The sequence below is a fragment of the Lingula anatina genome, chromosome 5 (assembly GCF_051362555.1).
Source record: "Lingula anatina isolate TDL-2025a chromosome 5, LinAna3.0, whole genome shotgun sequence".
NCBI classification, from domain to species: Eukaryota; Metazoa; Brachiopoda; class Lingulata; order Lingulida; family Lingulidae; genus Lingula; species Lingula anatina.
In genome coordinates this window covers 20,300,451-20,315,867 of record NC_141771.1, presented here as the reverse complement: position 1 = coordinate 20,315,867, position 15,417 = coordinate 20,300,451, and the positions used below count along the sequence as shown (strand labels likewise).

At 37.0% G+C, this 15,417-nt stretch overlaps 1 protein-coding gene and 1 long non-coding RNA gene across 2 annotated transcripts; both read right to left on the bottom strand.

The window, feature by feature from the left end:
• Window positions 1-566: 566 nt before the first annotated feature.
• Window positions 567-5,188, bottom strand: LOC106150487 (medium-chain acyl-CoA ligase ACSF2, mitochondrial). Its single transcript, XM_087013538.1, has 3 exons — window positions 5,005-5,188; window positions 3,966-4,160; window positions 567-2,998 (listed from the first exon to the last, which is right to left on the bottom strand). Exons 1-3 carry the CDS (start codon window positions 5,021-5,023, stop codon window positions 1,476-1,478), a joined length of 1,737 nt encoding a protein of 578 aa, XP_086869664.1. The 5' UTR covers window positions 5,024-5,188; the 3' UTR covers window positions 567-1,475.
• A 2,387-nt stretch (window positions 5,189-7,575) lies between these two features.
• On the bottom strand, window positions 7,576-13,046 carry LOC147761854 (uncharacterized). Its single transcript, XR_015334842.1, has 3 exons — window positions 12,574-13,046; window positions 11,785-11,896; window positions 7,576-9,645 (listed from the first exon to the last, which is right to left on the bottom strand). It is a non-coding gene; the product is annotated as an uncharacterized LOC147761854 (long non-coding RNA).
• Between the last annotated feature and the right edge of the window lie 2,371 nt (window positions 13,047-15,417).

The window sequence follows — 15,417 nt, the reverse complement described above, 5'->3', positions numbered from 1 at the left end:
GGTGCATTTTGATGAATCCAAATTGGCCGCCAACTGTCAAATGCTTGCTGACTTAGATCTCAAAACTGAAGATGTCCACCAAGTTAAATAGAGAAATATACAACATACTTATGCATTTTCTTAACATTGAATTATATCACTTTTCTGTCACAATTCTGAACGTATAACATACTCCAGTAACTAAAGTGAAATATTGGGCATTAATCCCAATGAGTGAAATTATTATAAGATTGTTGATTTTCACATTTTTTACAATTACATAATTAGTTCCAAAGTGGTAACCGAGCTAAATTTGGTTTTAGGATCATCCATTTTTATCATCTACTCAGAAGTCTACAAAGATTACCCCTCCCCCGGTTCGTTCGGTACAAGGTTAAGAGTTAAAAATGATTACTTTTAACATCACTTTGGGTCATCAGTTTTATAATTTTTCAAAAGCGTACAGAGGGCATTACCCCCCAGATTACGGTTAACCGTTTGTAGAGTTATTTCCATATTCATCAAAGGTGACACACACATCTGTCACATATGGATGTTTCGACGGTCACATACCCAAAACAAATTAATATTTGTTATATCATCTGTCTTTATTTAAAGAACGTGGAGTTAATCATGTACGTTTTGTTTCCATCATTTACGGTGAACCTATTCAACCTACGACAATTCCGAATCTGCTCTACATTGTTGACATGCTTCTATAGAGGTGATTATCAAAGAGTGGGGTCTGTCACATGTAATATGATTTGGGTGTCATCTGTCAATGTATCCGTGTTAAGACCATGCTTAAGTAAAACGTCTTCTACTGGTTACATATACAATGAAAAAAATTAACGGGCACAGACTCCTTGAAACGTGCCAGATTCTATGGTACGAAATCCAGTGCAGAGGCTTGATATTAAAGTACTAAAATACCATCCTTTGCTTATCTATGCAAAGCATGGTGCCGTTGTTAGCTGTCATGAGAGCTTTTTTTGTGCCTTGTCCTTTTCTATATGCTGATTATGTATCATACATATGATTTGAAACTACATAACTATACATGGTAATATTCGGGTCGTGAATCGGTCGGTAATATTGCAACACATCTCTGCATAAGCCTTGTATAGGCACGTTCGTGATGCAAAATAAAGACTTTTCCGCAATTTTGAAAGAACTGAAGCTGGCACTGCACTACGCTCTTTGATGTTTGTGTGTGTAATAATCAAATTTAAAGCCCGTTTGCCAGAATGTTCGACCAAAATGATCAAAAATGATTGTAAAAGACAACTACTTTATCTTTTGTATGATCTAGATAACATTAACATGAATGCATAAATAGCTAAAAAAACTTTTAACAACATTTCCCGTTGTCGTTCTATGACAGCTGTATTTCTTTTAGACAATTATTTTCTTAAAGCCAGTTTGCCATTTAACACATGTACATGTAGGTACATGTACACTGTACATTAGATGTGTAGATGTTCTAACTAAAATGTTTAGGGCTGTGCCAGTTGTTTTATGGCCAGCGTCTTCAATTCTCGCCTGTTGATCTTACCGTTGCCTGTTTTAGGGAACTCCCGAAAAGAAAGGAAATATCGTGGAGCTAGAGTCAGCCCATCGGGGCCCGGCAAGAAAGTCTCAGCGCACCACGCCTCGATCTCCTTCATCTGGTCGACGTCAGCGATCTCGTTTTCATTCAACTGGACGCAAGCGCACAGCTCTTCATATAACCTGACATCCGGGACTCCGACAACGTATGCTTGGAGAACTAGCGGGTGGCGAACTAGGACATGCTCAATTTCGGCTGGATGTATTTTTACTGTCGCTCTCTTGATTGTTTCCGAAATCCTCCCGACAATGTGCACCTGGCCGTGGTCGTTCATGACCATCAAATCACCGGTCTTGTACCAACGGAGCGGAGTCAGGGAACGAGAAGTCCCCTCCAGGTTGTCAAGGTAACCGATAAACACCATTGGTCCACGCACCCACAGTTCACCAGTGGTTCCCCTGGGGACAACGCGTTGATTCTCGTCCACCAGTTTAATTTCGATATCACTGCCTACTTCAAGATAGCCAAAATCGTGCCTCCTTACATCACTTATGTCTGTTATTTGGTTAAAAACAAGTATGGTTTCTGCCGTACCGTAGGCCTGTATGAGCTTGAACGTGGGGTTTTTCTCCAGAAATGCTACTGCGGATTCTTGTAAAATTGGCTGACCACCGGTCATGGCGAACTGAAGGGAAGACAGGTCGTACTGCTGGGCATCCTCGCTCTTTATGAAATCGTACATCATGTAAGGCATTGTCAGTACATGGGTACATTTCTCATCTTGCAGGATCTTTCTGACCAGCTGGGCATCTCCCTTCTTCACGGATATCTCGGGATCCATAGACACGAGCGTTATTCCTATGACAGCAATAAAGTTAATACCGATTCCAACGCTCCCCGCCCATGGGAAAGGGCGTTCGTTGAGAAATCGCGATCCCTCCGACATTTCCGCCAACTCGGCAGTGGCGAACGTTGCCTGGATGAACTGAAAGTGGTTCAAAGCAACAACCTTTGGTTTCCCTGTACTACCGGATGTCATCATTCCAAGCAGAGGGTCTTCCATCTGGACTTTGGACTGGACAGACCAAACGGCTGTTTTCTCCAGGTCGGAAATGACGTCGGGGCGGGGGGTCGTTAGTGTATCATAGGAGATGGTGTTCGGCCCACCATAAAAAGAAACGCAAATGAAGAGTGTTGCATCAGGTGCGTTTTCTTCAGGGACGTCTCTCAAAAATGCCTTGACCACGTCCTGACCGTACGACTGCCCACTCTCGGATGACTGGACAATTATTGCTCTGCATTTGTACTTCGCTGCCATTTGTATAACTTCATCTGGCGAAGCTCCATATTTGACGAATAAGACAAAGACTCCAATTCTTGCGCAGGCCATTTGTAGTATGATGAACTCCAAAGTGTTTGGAGCGACCAGCAGCGCCCTCTGACCGTGTGTCAAACCAGACCGAAGGAGACCTGCATATACAAGAATACATGAAAACAGTCAATTTCAGTTGAAGGAACTGTCACTGTTTGCGCTACAAATATTTATCGAAATATTTCTTCAATGTGATTACTCTGTTTACTGACATATTTAGGAGCCACATATGTGCGAAGTTCAAGGTACGGGGCAAGTTTGCGTGAAGAGTTGTGCTCCAAGGCATACCGAACGATATGAGGGGAAACAATGTGTATACGTCTTGCAGGTAGTTGGCCTAAACACTCACAACTAAGGGAAATACTTTGATTCTCCTATGATGTTAGAGAAGAAAGTCATCAGCTATGTTAAGTTATAAGAAATACGTGATTTTTCTTCAGTCAACAGCTTAATATTAATAATGAATAGAGGCTATTCACCTGGATAGCCTCATTCCCTGATGAAGATGTTCTGCTAGACATATTGGAGGTAAAAACTTTTTCAATACTAAGCTCTTGACTGATAGAAAATTATTTCATTCCTATGATGCTGTGTTGGATAAAATCTAGATTGTTATAGATCTGTTGGTGAGGGAGATCTTACAACTTTAGGTCGCTGTTTTGGAGTGGTAAATGTGTTCAGATATTCAGCCAAAAACAAATCGTTGCTGTAGACCTGGATGCTGTTAGCACATCGTGTCATATCATAAAATGATATACATATATTATATATTGATTTCCACAAACCTGGCTTCACTTTTTACAAAGACATTTATTTGTATTGTGGCGACGTTCGTGCCAAAATGTTTCACTGCATGTTGACTGAGTGGCTTTGGGCGGTTATAAGACAAAAAAAGCAGCATGATCGGATTATTTTTAGTTTTCGAAGAAATAAATATTGTTCCAGTGTGTGTATTCTGCTTGGTTGCTTGGTGTTCATGGCCAGCGTTGCTGTATGGATTGTGTTAGCTATTATACAGAGAGCTGTGCTGCAATGTATATTGGCAATGTGATAAAAAACACAAACCTGCCGCCACTTTAATGGACTTGTCATGATACTGCCTGAATGTGAGACTAGAGCGTTCCCCAGCCTCTGAGTACAGAACTACGGCTTCTCTTTCAGGGTGAACTTTGACCCGTCGATCAAGATAATCAGACAAAATACTGCTGTCATATGTCCTGGTAGACGGCTTATACAGATAGCTAAGGGCCACGTCTGTCGCTGAAAATACAGAGAAAATGATAAGAAAATCTCTCAGAGATGGGGCAAATGATAGTAATTACTCCGTTTTAATAATAAAAGATAATAAGAACTCCTTTTCATGTAAGTTGAAAAAACATATAAAAAACAGGGCATACTAACACTCTCTCTCACGAACGAACATTGATATTAACATAGTTAGAGTACACTGTATCCTTACAAATAAACCAAAGATCTGAGCGAAAATTTTACTTCACTGTTTTAAAATAATCTGCAGTACTTTCAGAATCATACAAACATTATTGGAAGTTTACAAAAACTGCAAATTTTCAACAACTGAGACAAGTTTTGGCTCTGGTATGGACGGGAGGAGGAGACGAGAATGGCTGACGGACACAACATAGAATTTTTGAATCCGACAAGAACTACATCTTGAGAAAAAGCAGAATGTTCGTTCTATAATTACCCCCCCCCCCCCCCCCCCCCAAATGGATCGGTTTAAGAATTTCAGGAAAAAAACACCAGCTGAGCAATCCATACTGCAACCAAAGCAATGCTTGTGACTCCTTTTTAAGACAACAGCAATGCTTGTGCGTCCTCTCTGCGTCCCTTGAGCGACCTTACAGCATGCTTCCTTCATCGCATTTTCTGTGCGATTGTTTCAAACATGCTCTAAACTATGCAGCGACCATGGCGTCCTCAGCGATGCTTGGAAGTTCTTTGTGGGATCACCGTGCGTTCTTTGAGCGCCCAACGGCGACTTGGCCAGTTTCATGGTCGCACAAAGGACGCAGAAAGGACGCCGTCCAATGTAAAGGGGGTTGTAAGCCCCAAAGATTAAAAAGCAGAGGATATTAGTACTTACTTTTCTTCACAATGTCCATACCGGTAAATGTCCGCGATCAGAGTGAGACTGCTGTGATAAAGAAGGGAGCATATGTTATCTGACATGTACATTCGTTTTACCGAGCAATGACAGATAAATGACAGATAAAGTTTAACCCGACTAGATATAGTTAGGACAGTTTACACACAGACCTTTACCTACATGTAACGACACCTTTGATTATGAGCAAAGTAGCCCTTCACCAAATTTCAAATTTCTGGTTTGAATAGAAAACTATAATGAATACATGAGTATGATGCATTAAAAATTAAATTTTACCCAAATTTGGTTTCCTGTTGTGCTGAACTGAACTGTGATCATGTTTAGTGAGACAGCGTCAGTTTGCTGACCCGTTTTGGGGTGATGTCCCCTTTAAGAACCGATGCCCTGGGTGACCCACATTTAAGGGAATCTATCAGAGTTAGATAAGTCAGCCACTGTTCACTGTACATCCAGAGCGTGATAGTATGAACAGATTACATCGTCACTATTTAACCGCTACATACGTGGTAAAAGTTTATTTTTTATTTTTTTAATTCGTTTGTTTTGTATATAACATATAATTATTGTTCACCAGAAAGGTAACGCACATACGTGCCTTCGCGCAAACACTTAAACGTGTTTCCAGCGTGCCTGCACGTGTAATGTTTCTATGCCTTTCATAACTACATAAACACCCATACGTTCTCTTCTACATTGATTTGTGCGGGGGAATGTACGTAACTGGCCCTCATTTTATGTGATACCCCATCCCACACGCGTGCGCGCGCGCACACACACACACACACACACACACACACACACACATAGAGAAAATTGTAAATTTGTTGGGTACAAACAGAACTAAGGAGCGTTCAGATTAACCCATCATACTAGCTGGATCGATCCAACTCTGTAGGAATTTTTCCCTAAATGAATTCAATATATTCGGTACACACGAAAGTGAAGTTACCCCTAGCTTCTCAAGGCGGCATGTCAGAAAATTATGCTGATAACACTTGATGCAATTTAGCGAGACTCCTCTGCGGAGTTGGACCGATCCAGCTTTTTTTAAACAACGTTTATTCAAAAGAAAGAAATGGAGGCAAGGCGCTGGAAGCATTATATGCTCTCCACAAAATTAAATAAGTAAATAAATAAATAAATAAAACAAATGGATACATATATACAACAGAGTAAATGTAAAACTTCAAATATTATGGAGCACAAATTAAGTACAGAAAGAAAGAAGAAGAAAAGAGATAGTACCTATTAAGTGATGACAAAGTTTTCGAGAAGAAAATTTGCAACAGTTTCGAAGATAATTTCATTTTGGGTGGGTGATAAAGATCCATGACCGTAGAGAAATAGGGACAGCTTTTCTTTTTGTGTTTTAAAAGAGGTCTTACTTTCATGTAGAATTTCATTTACTTTTTGGTAAAGGGTAGGGTACCTTAAATTGAGTGAGGGGCATCTGAAAAAGAAGTGCAGAGGAGTTTCAAGGGCACCACAGGTGCAGTGTGGTGTGTCAATAGTAGTCCAGTTATGCCTAAACAATTCTGCTCTAAATAAACACCCGACCCTCGCTCTGTTAAGATTTTTTTCTTGATTTCTGTCCAAGTTTAGTGTTGTTGTTGAAAGCGACCCAGCAGTGAGGTGATTTTTTATCGAGTTCTTGAAAGATGAGATTGAAGGTAAAGATTTAGTGGAGGAGGAGAGTTGATCCCATGAAGACATTAGAAAATAGTTAACTGAGGTACGGGGGTATTTAGGAGGAAGTTTAAAGTCTCTTTTGTTATTTTCTCGGGTTATGATTGGAAAAGGGTTTCTGAATGGGCGGAATATATCAGAAACATAGGAGGGGACCAAATTAGCCATAACTGAAAACATAATTTTTTGAGCGTGCATTTTTCTTCTATCAAATAGAGAAATCCAATTTAGTTGTTCAAATATTTTGGAGGTACCGATCCAGCTGTTCTGAACCCGCTCTTAGTTTTTCTTTCATTCTAGAACTCCCAAAAGTTTCCATCTCTGTGTAGGATATCTGAATAGCTATTTCTCCCAAACTGGCCTTCAGGGGACCCTCAAATTTCCAAGTCTTCAAATACATTTGTTTCCGGTCATCCGAAGTACTAGTAAATAAAAATAAAATGCATTCATTAAGATCAATAATAATTGGCATAAAGCGCCCAAGCTTTCACCTTCTTCAGTGTGATTAAAAATAAACAAACCTTTTATCTTTTAGAAAGCAACAGCCTTTATTCTTGTGTGGAATGGTCTACCAAATTTTATTAGAAAAACAGAAGACTTTGACAATTTTAAATCTCTTTTAAAGACCCACATTTTTAATTCTGTCTATATCTCTTAGATTTTATTTAAATATATACATGTTTTTTAATAAGATTGATTTTTAGTAGTGTAAATTTTAAATGGTTTCCAATGAGAGTTTATGATTAAAATATTGTAGTCATTTTAATGATTTTAGTATATTAGCCATTATTGTAAGGCGCCTTGAGATAGAATGTAAGGCGCCATAAAAGAATCTTGTTATTATTATTATTATTATTATTCTTTCTTTTCTTTCTTTCTTTTTTTCTCGCTCGCTTTAATTTATTTTTTAGCATACTTAACACGTATGTCAACTTAGTTAACTGAGTTCAAAGGTAAGATCTCAACAGACTGGTTCATAACACTAAACTAAATTTAATGCATTATTTTACCGACTTGAGAGTGTAAACTCACCTTTTGTTTTTGGTTTTCTAATTCACATTCATTTCAAGAACAACACACTGCCATGCAGTTTACTTGCTGGTGCCATATACAGTAATGAAAGTGGGATTACATAGCGAGCTCATATGTAAATATAGGTATTTTTTCTTTATCTCTTATGCAATGTAGATTATATTAGTTGCAAATCAATCTGTACCAGAGAGCTAGTGGCCAAGTTTATGTACCTGCTTAATGGAAATGGAAGGCATTTTAATAAATTTACCAAATCAGCCTCTGTTAAGAAATTGAATGATGCCTTTCTCCTCCCTTCTGATATTGCACCTATGATGTCATCAAAGTGAGAGGATCCCCAATACAGGAGTACTGGATGCAGTTAAAGGTGCTATAATTGCTACTCTCCTGTAGAACATGATACACTTCAGTCATATTCTAAACTTTACTATAACAATTGAATAATAAATAGTTAATAATAATAATAATAATAGATTTAATATTGAATAATAATAATCTAACTTCCATGGAAGAAATACTGAGGTGGTATTTGTGCTAATAAGACCCTTCTGATGCAAGTACTTGTGTTAAAACATTTCTTCATATTAAAAGAACTGGTACTAGTAATAGCATGAAAGTATCTAATATCTAGGAGTACCAGGAAAGATAGCAAATAAATAAATAAATAAATAAATAAATAAATAAAAATGTGTTATTGTTTTCTGCTTAAACATGGTTCTGAAAGCAATACAAACCTCCACAATGTTGCTAGCTTTCCTATTTTTATTTGTAATTTATCAAATCTAATTCATTTGTCTGTGTGAAGGAAATGGATATCAACTGTAAGCATGTCACTGCCTGTTCTAGATACTACAAGTGTTCAAGAATATTTGTTAAAGGATTTTAACCTCAACAAAGGGTTTAATGTTGGGTTGGTGGTAAGTACCCCATAGCTTGGCCTCCAGCAGCCAGAAAAATGCTCAATTTTTAAAGCTGTGAAAACTGTTTTGGGATGGACAGTGAAAGTTAATACTCAAGCAAACAATGTCTGAGTATGAATGGATAACAGTCAGGGAAGAAGAGGTCAATACCATTATCACATTCTGTATATTTGATACATAATATTTCCTACCTTGTGTTCAGATAAACTTGGCCTATCTACACATATACAACAGGTGAGGGACTTCAGGTACCAATCACTCTACCTGACAACCAAGAATATATGAAAGATAGAAAAGTCTTGCTTACAAGTCGGTAGCACACTGTAAATACCCACATTTTTACAACTGTCACAACACTGTAATGTTTCCAGTGTCAGGAGTCTCAATGTCATCAGATATTCCATCCTGCATATTTGCAGTGGACCAGGCTTACTCTGAGTTACCTCTCTCCAACTGTGTTCTGCTGACTCATTTTTTACATAACACTGTGGAACAAAGTAACTGATTTCCCATCATGGTTCCTTTTATACATGTATGTTACACGTGGTCTCATTCAAAAGACCTATGAACTTAAAACAATAGCAAACTCAATGCTCAGAATAAACTGTCAGAGAAGAAATAGTATATACTGGTATACATGTATGTAAAAATCACCACTCGTTGTTGGCAGTTTTAAAAGAAATTTGTTGGTTTGCATTTCCAGTACAGCATAATAAGATGTATTTCTCATTGTAGGATTCCTTTTGTAAAAACATAACAGCATGTCCTTTCCTGCTCCAAGAAGGCACTTCCAGGACTGTTCATATTTACATATGAGTGGCACATATATCTGTTGCATAGTCTTCGCACTATGTACCCTTCCCAGGTCTGCATTGCTCCATCCATTCTGAGACACATCTCCTGCACATGCAAACCCATCTTTTATATAGTCCACATGCTCAATGTCCTACATCTTAATAAGCAGCCAAATTGGCAGGCACTGAAAAAATTAAGACATATATTTTCGTTTGTTAAAACAATACCTAGTTTTAAAAGTAGTGGCACTAGTAATAGCATGGAAGTATATAAAATCTAGGAATACCAGGAAAGATATAAATCAATAAAAAATTAGTGTTTTGATGTATGTACTTCAATATTGTTCCTTTGATGCTTGCTGTTAATACCCCCGTCACACTAGAGGCAGAATGAACAAGGATGCCGTCGGAAAGACAATTCATTGTGCATTCCTGGATATTCAAAGAGCATGCATTCTAAAAATTCCGAGCGCATTTCAAATAGTTTTACCCATTCCTGTGGTCGGCCTGAATGTTAAAAACTTTCGAAGTGCATTCCAAGTGGAATCCAGCCTTTAGTGTCTTATACATTGATTACATAACTTTTAAAATCACTCAACAAGCTGACGCCAGATAAGTTTTTGGTCTTTATCTCACTTACATGTATATTAATACTTCTGGGGATAGTGTGCTCTCAACGGCGTATTCATTGTTCGACAACTCAATCTATCAATCACGAGATGTTAAGAGTTCTTTTATTCTACAAAGGAATTGTAGGAGCAGTCTTTATTATAAGGCGAGATAAACTATACGTATAAAAACGACTGAAAATTGTTTAACATAATACAAGTTAATGATCACCGCAAAACAAATTCTCTCAGACGATTAATTTCCTTTTCGAGTGTTGTACGTCTGTTCACGGTCTGCGTTAGTTGGGTGGTTGTATTCCCACATAAAATAACATCAGCAATCTACGTTATTATATACAGGTTCTGAACAACACTTTACTAAAATTTAGCCAAGCAAAGTCTTATACATTCCATGCGTCCGTAATTCGAGGCCTAGGACTAGCGAAAACGTTCTTCAAATTTGTAAAGTGTGTTGTAAAGCGAATGACTTACGTTTTCACTAATTACAGATAACAATTAAAGCGAAATCAAAAGAGTAAAAGGATAGAGAGTTATTGAGTGTAAGTTAAGTTTCATCAAGAGTCAACAAGTGTAGAACATGTTTTTAGTGTCAGAAAAAGATGGAAAAGGTCAAAGTCAGTAACAGTTTATGTGATTGGTTAATTTCATAACATATTTTAATTTTGATCAACTGTATATCACATGATAACTGAGTTTCGGATAAGGTCCAAGCATGAGTAATCCAAATATAATATTTTAGATATCTTTAATTGAAAACAAGTCTCTCAGGGATTACCTCATAAGGAAATGATGCATGGTGACTTGCAACATGCGAATGGAAAATATTTTGTAATCACGCAAAGACAATGGAAAAGAAAACAAGTAAATGCGTGATCAGTATGGAGAAATTGAGTATAAATATTTGTGAAGTTGTATGAAGAGAGAGTCGGTGAATAAACATTCGAAAGCTCCAGATCGTTGTCGTTATTTCTCACTCTAACAAGTGTATTGAACGAAACTGATACGGGCACTCAGCTGTATGTATGGAGTCACAGACTACATATTCCTCCGTTTGAATCGCACCGCACGCACAGTCTGTTCTCGCGTGGTCTTCTGACCCACCTGTCCATCAATCATCACTGTACTAAAGTTAATATTTGGTTTAAGCTTTCAAGTAAGACCATATTTTTAATCAATGATAAGGCAAAAAAAAAAAAAAAAAAAAAAGATATCCTCCAATTAAAGAAAATGTTATTCGTTGCAAATAATAGTACTAAGGACTAGGTCGGTTATAAAAATTTGAAATTTCTTGCAAAAATAATTTGAAATCGGATATACATACATATTCTGGAGTTAAATAGACTAGATATGATTTGAGAGAAAATAATAAAGCTTGATAAAAGTATTGAGCAACTAGGCCTAAGATCATTAATATAAAGCGTGTTATTATAAATAGGTGAATATTTACAAACTAGAAAAGCACTCCGAGAGTGCAGACCTCCGCCAAGACAGCGTTTTTTTATTATTATTGAAAACTGATTGATTATTGATCCGGATCATCACCAAAAGCTTATCATCTCTTCCTTGACCAACTTCTGACAGTTCCTGAAAATTTCATCAAAATTGGCCCATAGTCATGTTGATGACAAACAAACAAACAAACAGACAGACAAACAGGGGTGAAAACATAACCTCCTTGACGGAGGTAATAATTACCTTCAGTTGTTTCGGCTTCTCGATTCTAGACAACGTCTCGACATGAGTTTCCAGAGAAAAAGCGTATCGCCTGCAGGGGCCTCAAGTACGGTTACCACTGTTACATGGCACTCTTTTACATAGGAATGAAATTCATGAAATTTGGACACTTTTGAAATAAATGCTTTCAGTATTTAAAAAGAAATTAAAAAAAAAACTTTTTATTATACTCCGGAGAAATTATAAGAAAAATGATCAAATCAGCGCCCTCTATCATTTATCACTGTCTTCACTAGCACAATATGATGAAATTCATGGACAGCGTCACAATCATGTTGAGACAGACTCTGACGTCAAATACATTAACCCTTTGTAACTCAACTTCCTCTATTCTCCCGGACCATTACATACCTGTCAACATTGACAATTGTCAGAGAGGGAGATTCCCGCGCACGATCTACTACGTCCCCCACCCCGACACACACACACAAACACACACACACACACACACACACACACACACATTTTTTATGCTTTGGAAATAAACGCCTCGTTTAGAAATGTGTTGTTAGCAGTTTGCTATAATAAAAAACTTTGATAAACAAAATGATAAAGAAAATAAAATCGGCAATAAAGAAATATCTGCTTCCTCAGCTGGGTCAGATGGTGTTATTTTAAACGTTAATTGAGGAAGTCTACTTGTAAAACCAATTATTACAAACAATGTCCACCTTTTAAGTGGTCGGTAACTTTCAGAAAAAGCTTTGTCCCGTGTTGTCATAGTGTCATAGTGTTCAGGATGATACTCACGTGGTTTTGTTTTCGGCACTTCCTCCTTATTGTTCACTGCAATGACTACCCTCCATCAACTAAACTAAGAAAGCGTGACGGCACATTTTCGTGAAGGAAATCACCACATGTCTAATAAAAGAAAAGAGGGAAAAGTCTGATAGATCAGGAGATTTTTAGTCTGAATGGAGAAATACATTTATGTCTCCAAATGGGAAGACTCCCAACAATATCGTGTGTTTCAATCTGTTCAGAATAAACTCGAGTTGTCTCTGCACTCTCACGACCTCAACCCCCAGATTTTGCTGTGTGGGGGTATCTGAAGGATGTAGTCTACATAAACAACCCTCACACCATCCCAGAGCTGCATGCACTCAAGAAATCAGAGCTGTACCTAGAGAAGAATGCATCAATGTCGTCGACAATTTTGCTCGTAGAATTCAATGTGTCTACAACATTTGGAACATATTCTATAAATGACAACATCTTTGCCAGCTGAGCACGTGACAAGTTGTTTGTATTAGTAGATTTGTTTAACTTCTGCAGGTCCCAGATATATATGAACTGTGTATAATTTGTAGACAGAAAATAAACGGCGTTCACATTACATTTATACTAGGACACCATGTATTTCAAGTTGTATCAACCGAATATATCATTATTGATTCAATAGATGTCATCTTTAAAGTTCATCTTTGTAAATTACTATAGTTGCAACATACGGTAGTTATATAAGTAAAAGAAATAAAAGTAAAAGAAATAAATCTGCACAGGTTTTTTTAGAAACAAAGGTACATTTATAATAGATACATTAATAATCAGATACACTAATAAAACCGAAAATCATTATTTCAGTTATAAGCAGACATAGTTAGGGATGATTAAATTACACACAAATATATAAACCAGAAAGTATGTCGGAGATTGTTATTGTGTGTGTGTGTGTGTGTGTGGGGGGGGGGGGGAGCTATGATCAACATTATTGTCAGAAACTAGTCAATCTCTGTGCAAAATGCAAAAAATCGGACTGCCATATTAAAAAGTTTAAGACGGTGATAAACGAAAGTATTAGGTGTGAAGATTTGCGTTCTGCTAAAGGCTACAGGTAGGTTACATTTTTCACAGACGCCGTACGATGAAATCCAAATCAATGGTGTTCTTCTTGGGAAAATTCAGGGGAAAAGAAAGAAAGAAAGCCTAACACGGGAAGTTATTTGTACCTTAATTAGATCCGCTAGTGATGGTGATGAAAAGAAGATAAATGAATAAAATAACTATTATTTTGAAACAGTGTCACTTTATGTTCCACTTTCGGAAGACAAAATCCGAACTCATTTTTAAATTTAGAACACAGACTGTTTTATGCAACTAAGCATGTTGTATTTTCTCAACAGTTTTTAGGTATTAGTACCCGTAATCGGGTCCGTAGCCGAGTTGGGGGTTCGAAATAACTCTTTTTGCTGGGAAAATGTCTGGATAAATTTGGTCTATTTGGTAAATTTGCACAGCAGCCCGGAATTCGATACAATTTACGTAGGTACACGCAGAGTTGCTTCAGTTTTTTTTTTGTTTCATCACAAAAAATTTTTTTCGACCGATATGGTTTTAAAAAAGTCCTCTTTATATCTTCTGGGCCATAGGCTAGCGGAGGAAAATGCTCGGTGGAGCAGGAGTAGGCGTACAGTAACTATGCGCAGAAGGTCGGAGGTTATTTGTATCGCCTGTGGTACACATGTAAACTACTACTGGAAGAAAAATAAGACACTTCTTATGGAGTGGATAAAAGGAAAATGCTTTTACTTTATAAAGATCCCCATTTTCCCCACATTTCTCTCCCCTTCCCAGAAAGCGTTTTTTTTTTTTTTTTTTTTACCGTGTACCCTTTTATTTCTGTTTCTACGGCTCTCACGGGTTTTGAATATCAGTAGCACGAGGGTACAGACAACGTTCTGAATGTAATTTATTTGTGGCATTTTAAGCTGGAAAGAAAAATGTAGAAATTTGGACTATATATCCGGAATATAGAGTAAAATGTGTTCTATTTACTTACATTTTATCCACTTTTCCCGATTAAAATTCTTTACATCACCGATTTATACAACACACTGTCGATCAGATATAAGGAAAACTACAACAAAATATTTATTTTAATATTCTTTAAATATATTGTAAATTTGAACAACACACACTGGGAGATCAAGATAAATTATACTCGGCAAATTAAGAATGGCAAACCATGAAGTGATAATAAAAACCGGGAGTTGGGACAATATTGATGGAAAAGATGTATTCTTCTCTATTATTTCAAGACAAATTCAGTTATTTTCTAGAATGTAATAAATATCAATAAGAGTAAAATTATATTAACAGTTAAGATTTTTGGATAATTTATATATAGTACAAAGTTTGTAGTCAATTAAAAACCTGGAGCATTCAGCAATAAAATTTAGATTGAAGAGTTTTGATTTGTGTCTTATCACTACACTCTGTGATTCTCAAGTGCATTCACTATAGGTTTTTAACCTAGCTTTACATGATGTAAGAAGTTAGGCCTATTTATAAAATGATCTTAAGTTACCATTTAGAATATACTTTTGAACTAAGAACAGTAAGTATATTGAATAAAATAAATATAAATATTGTAGTGTCAGAAGCATTTATGCTTGAAACGTTCTGAAGCTAAGAAAAGTATGTCATTAACAATTTATAAAAAAAAAACATTACCAGCCCGGGAGCCACCGGTCTGCCGCTAGGTGGCTTTTAACCAAACCGAAAGTTTTTAAAAGAATTTTTTTACAGATACAGTAGTGTGTTAGAAACGGTGGAATATCTCGGCTATTAGGGGTAAAGAATTTTGTTATATAT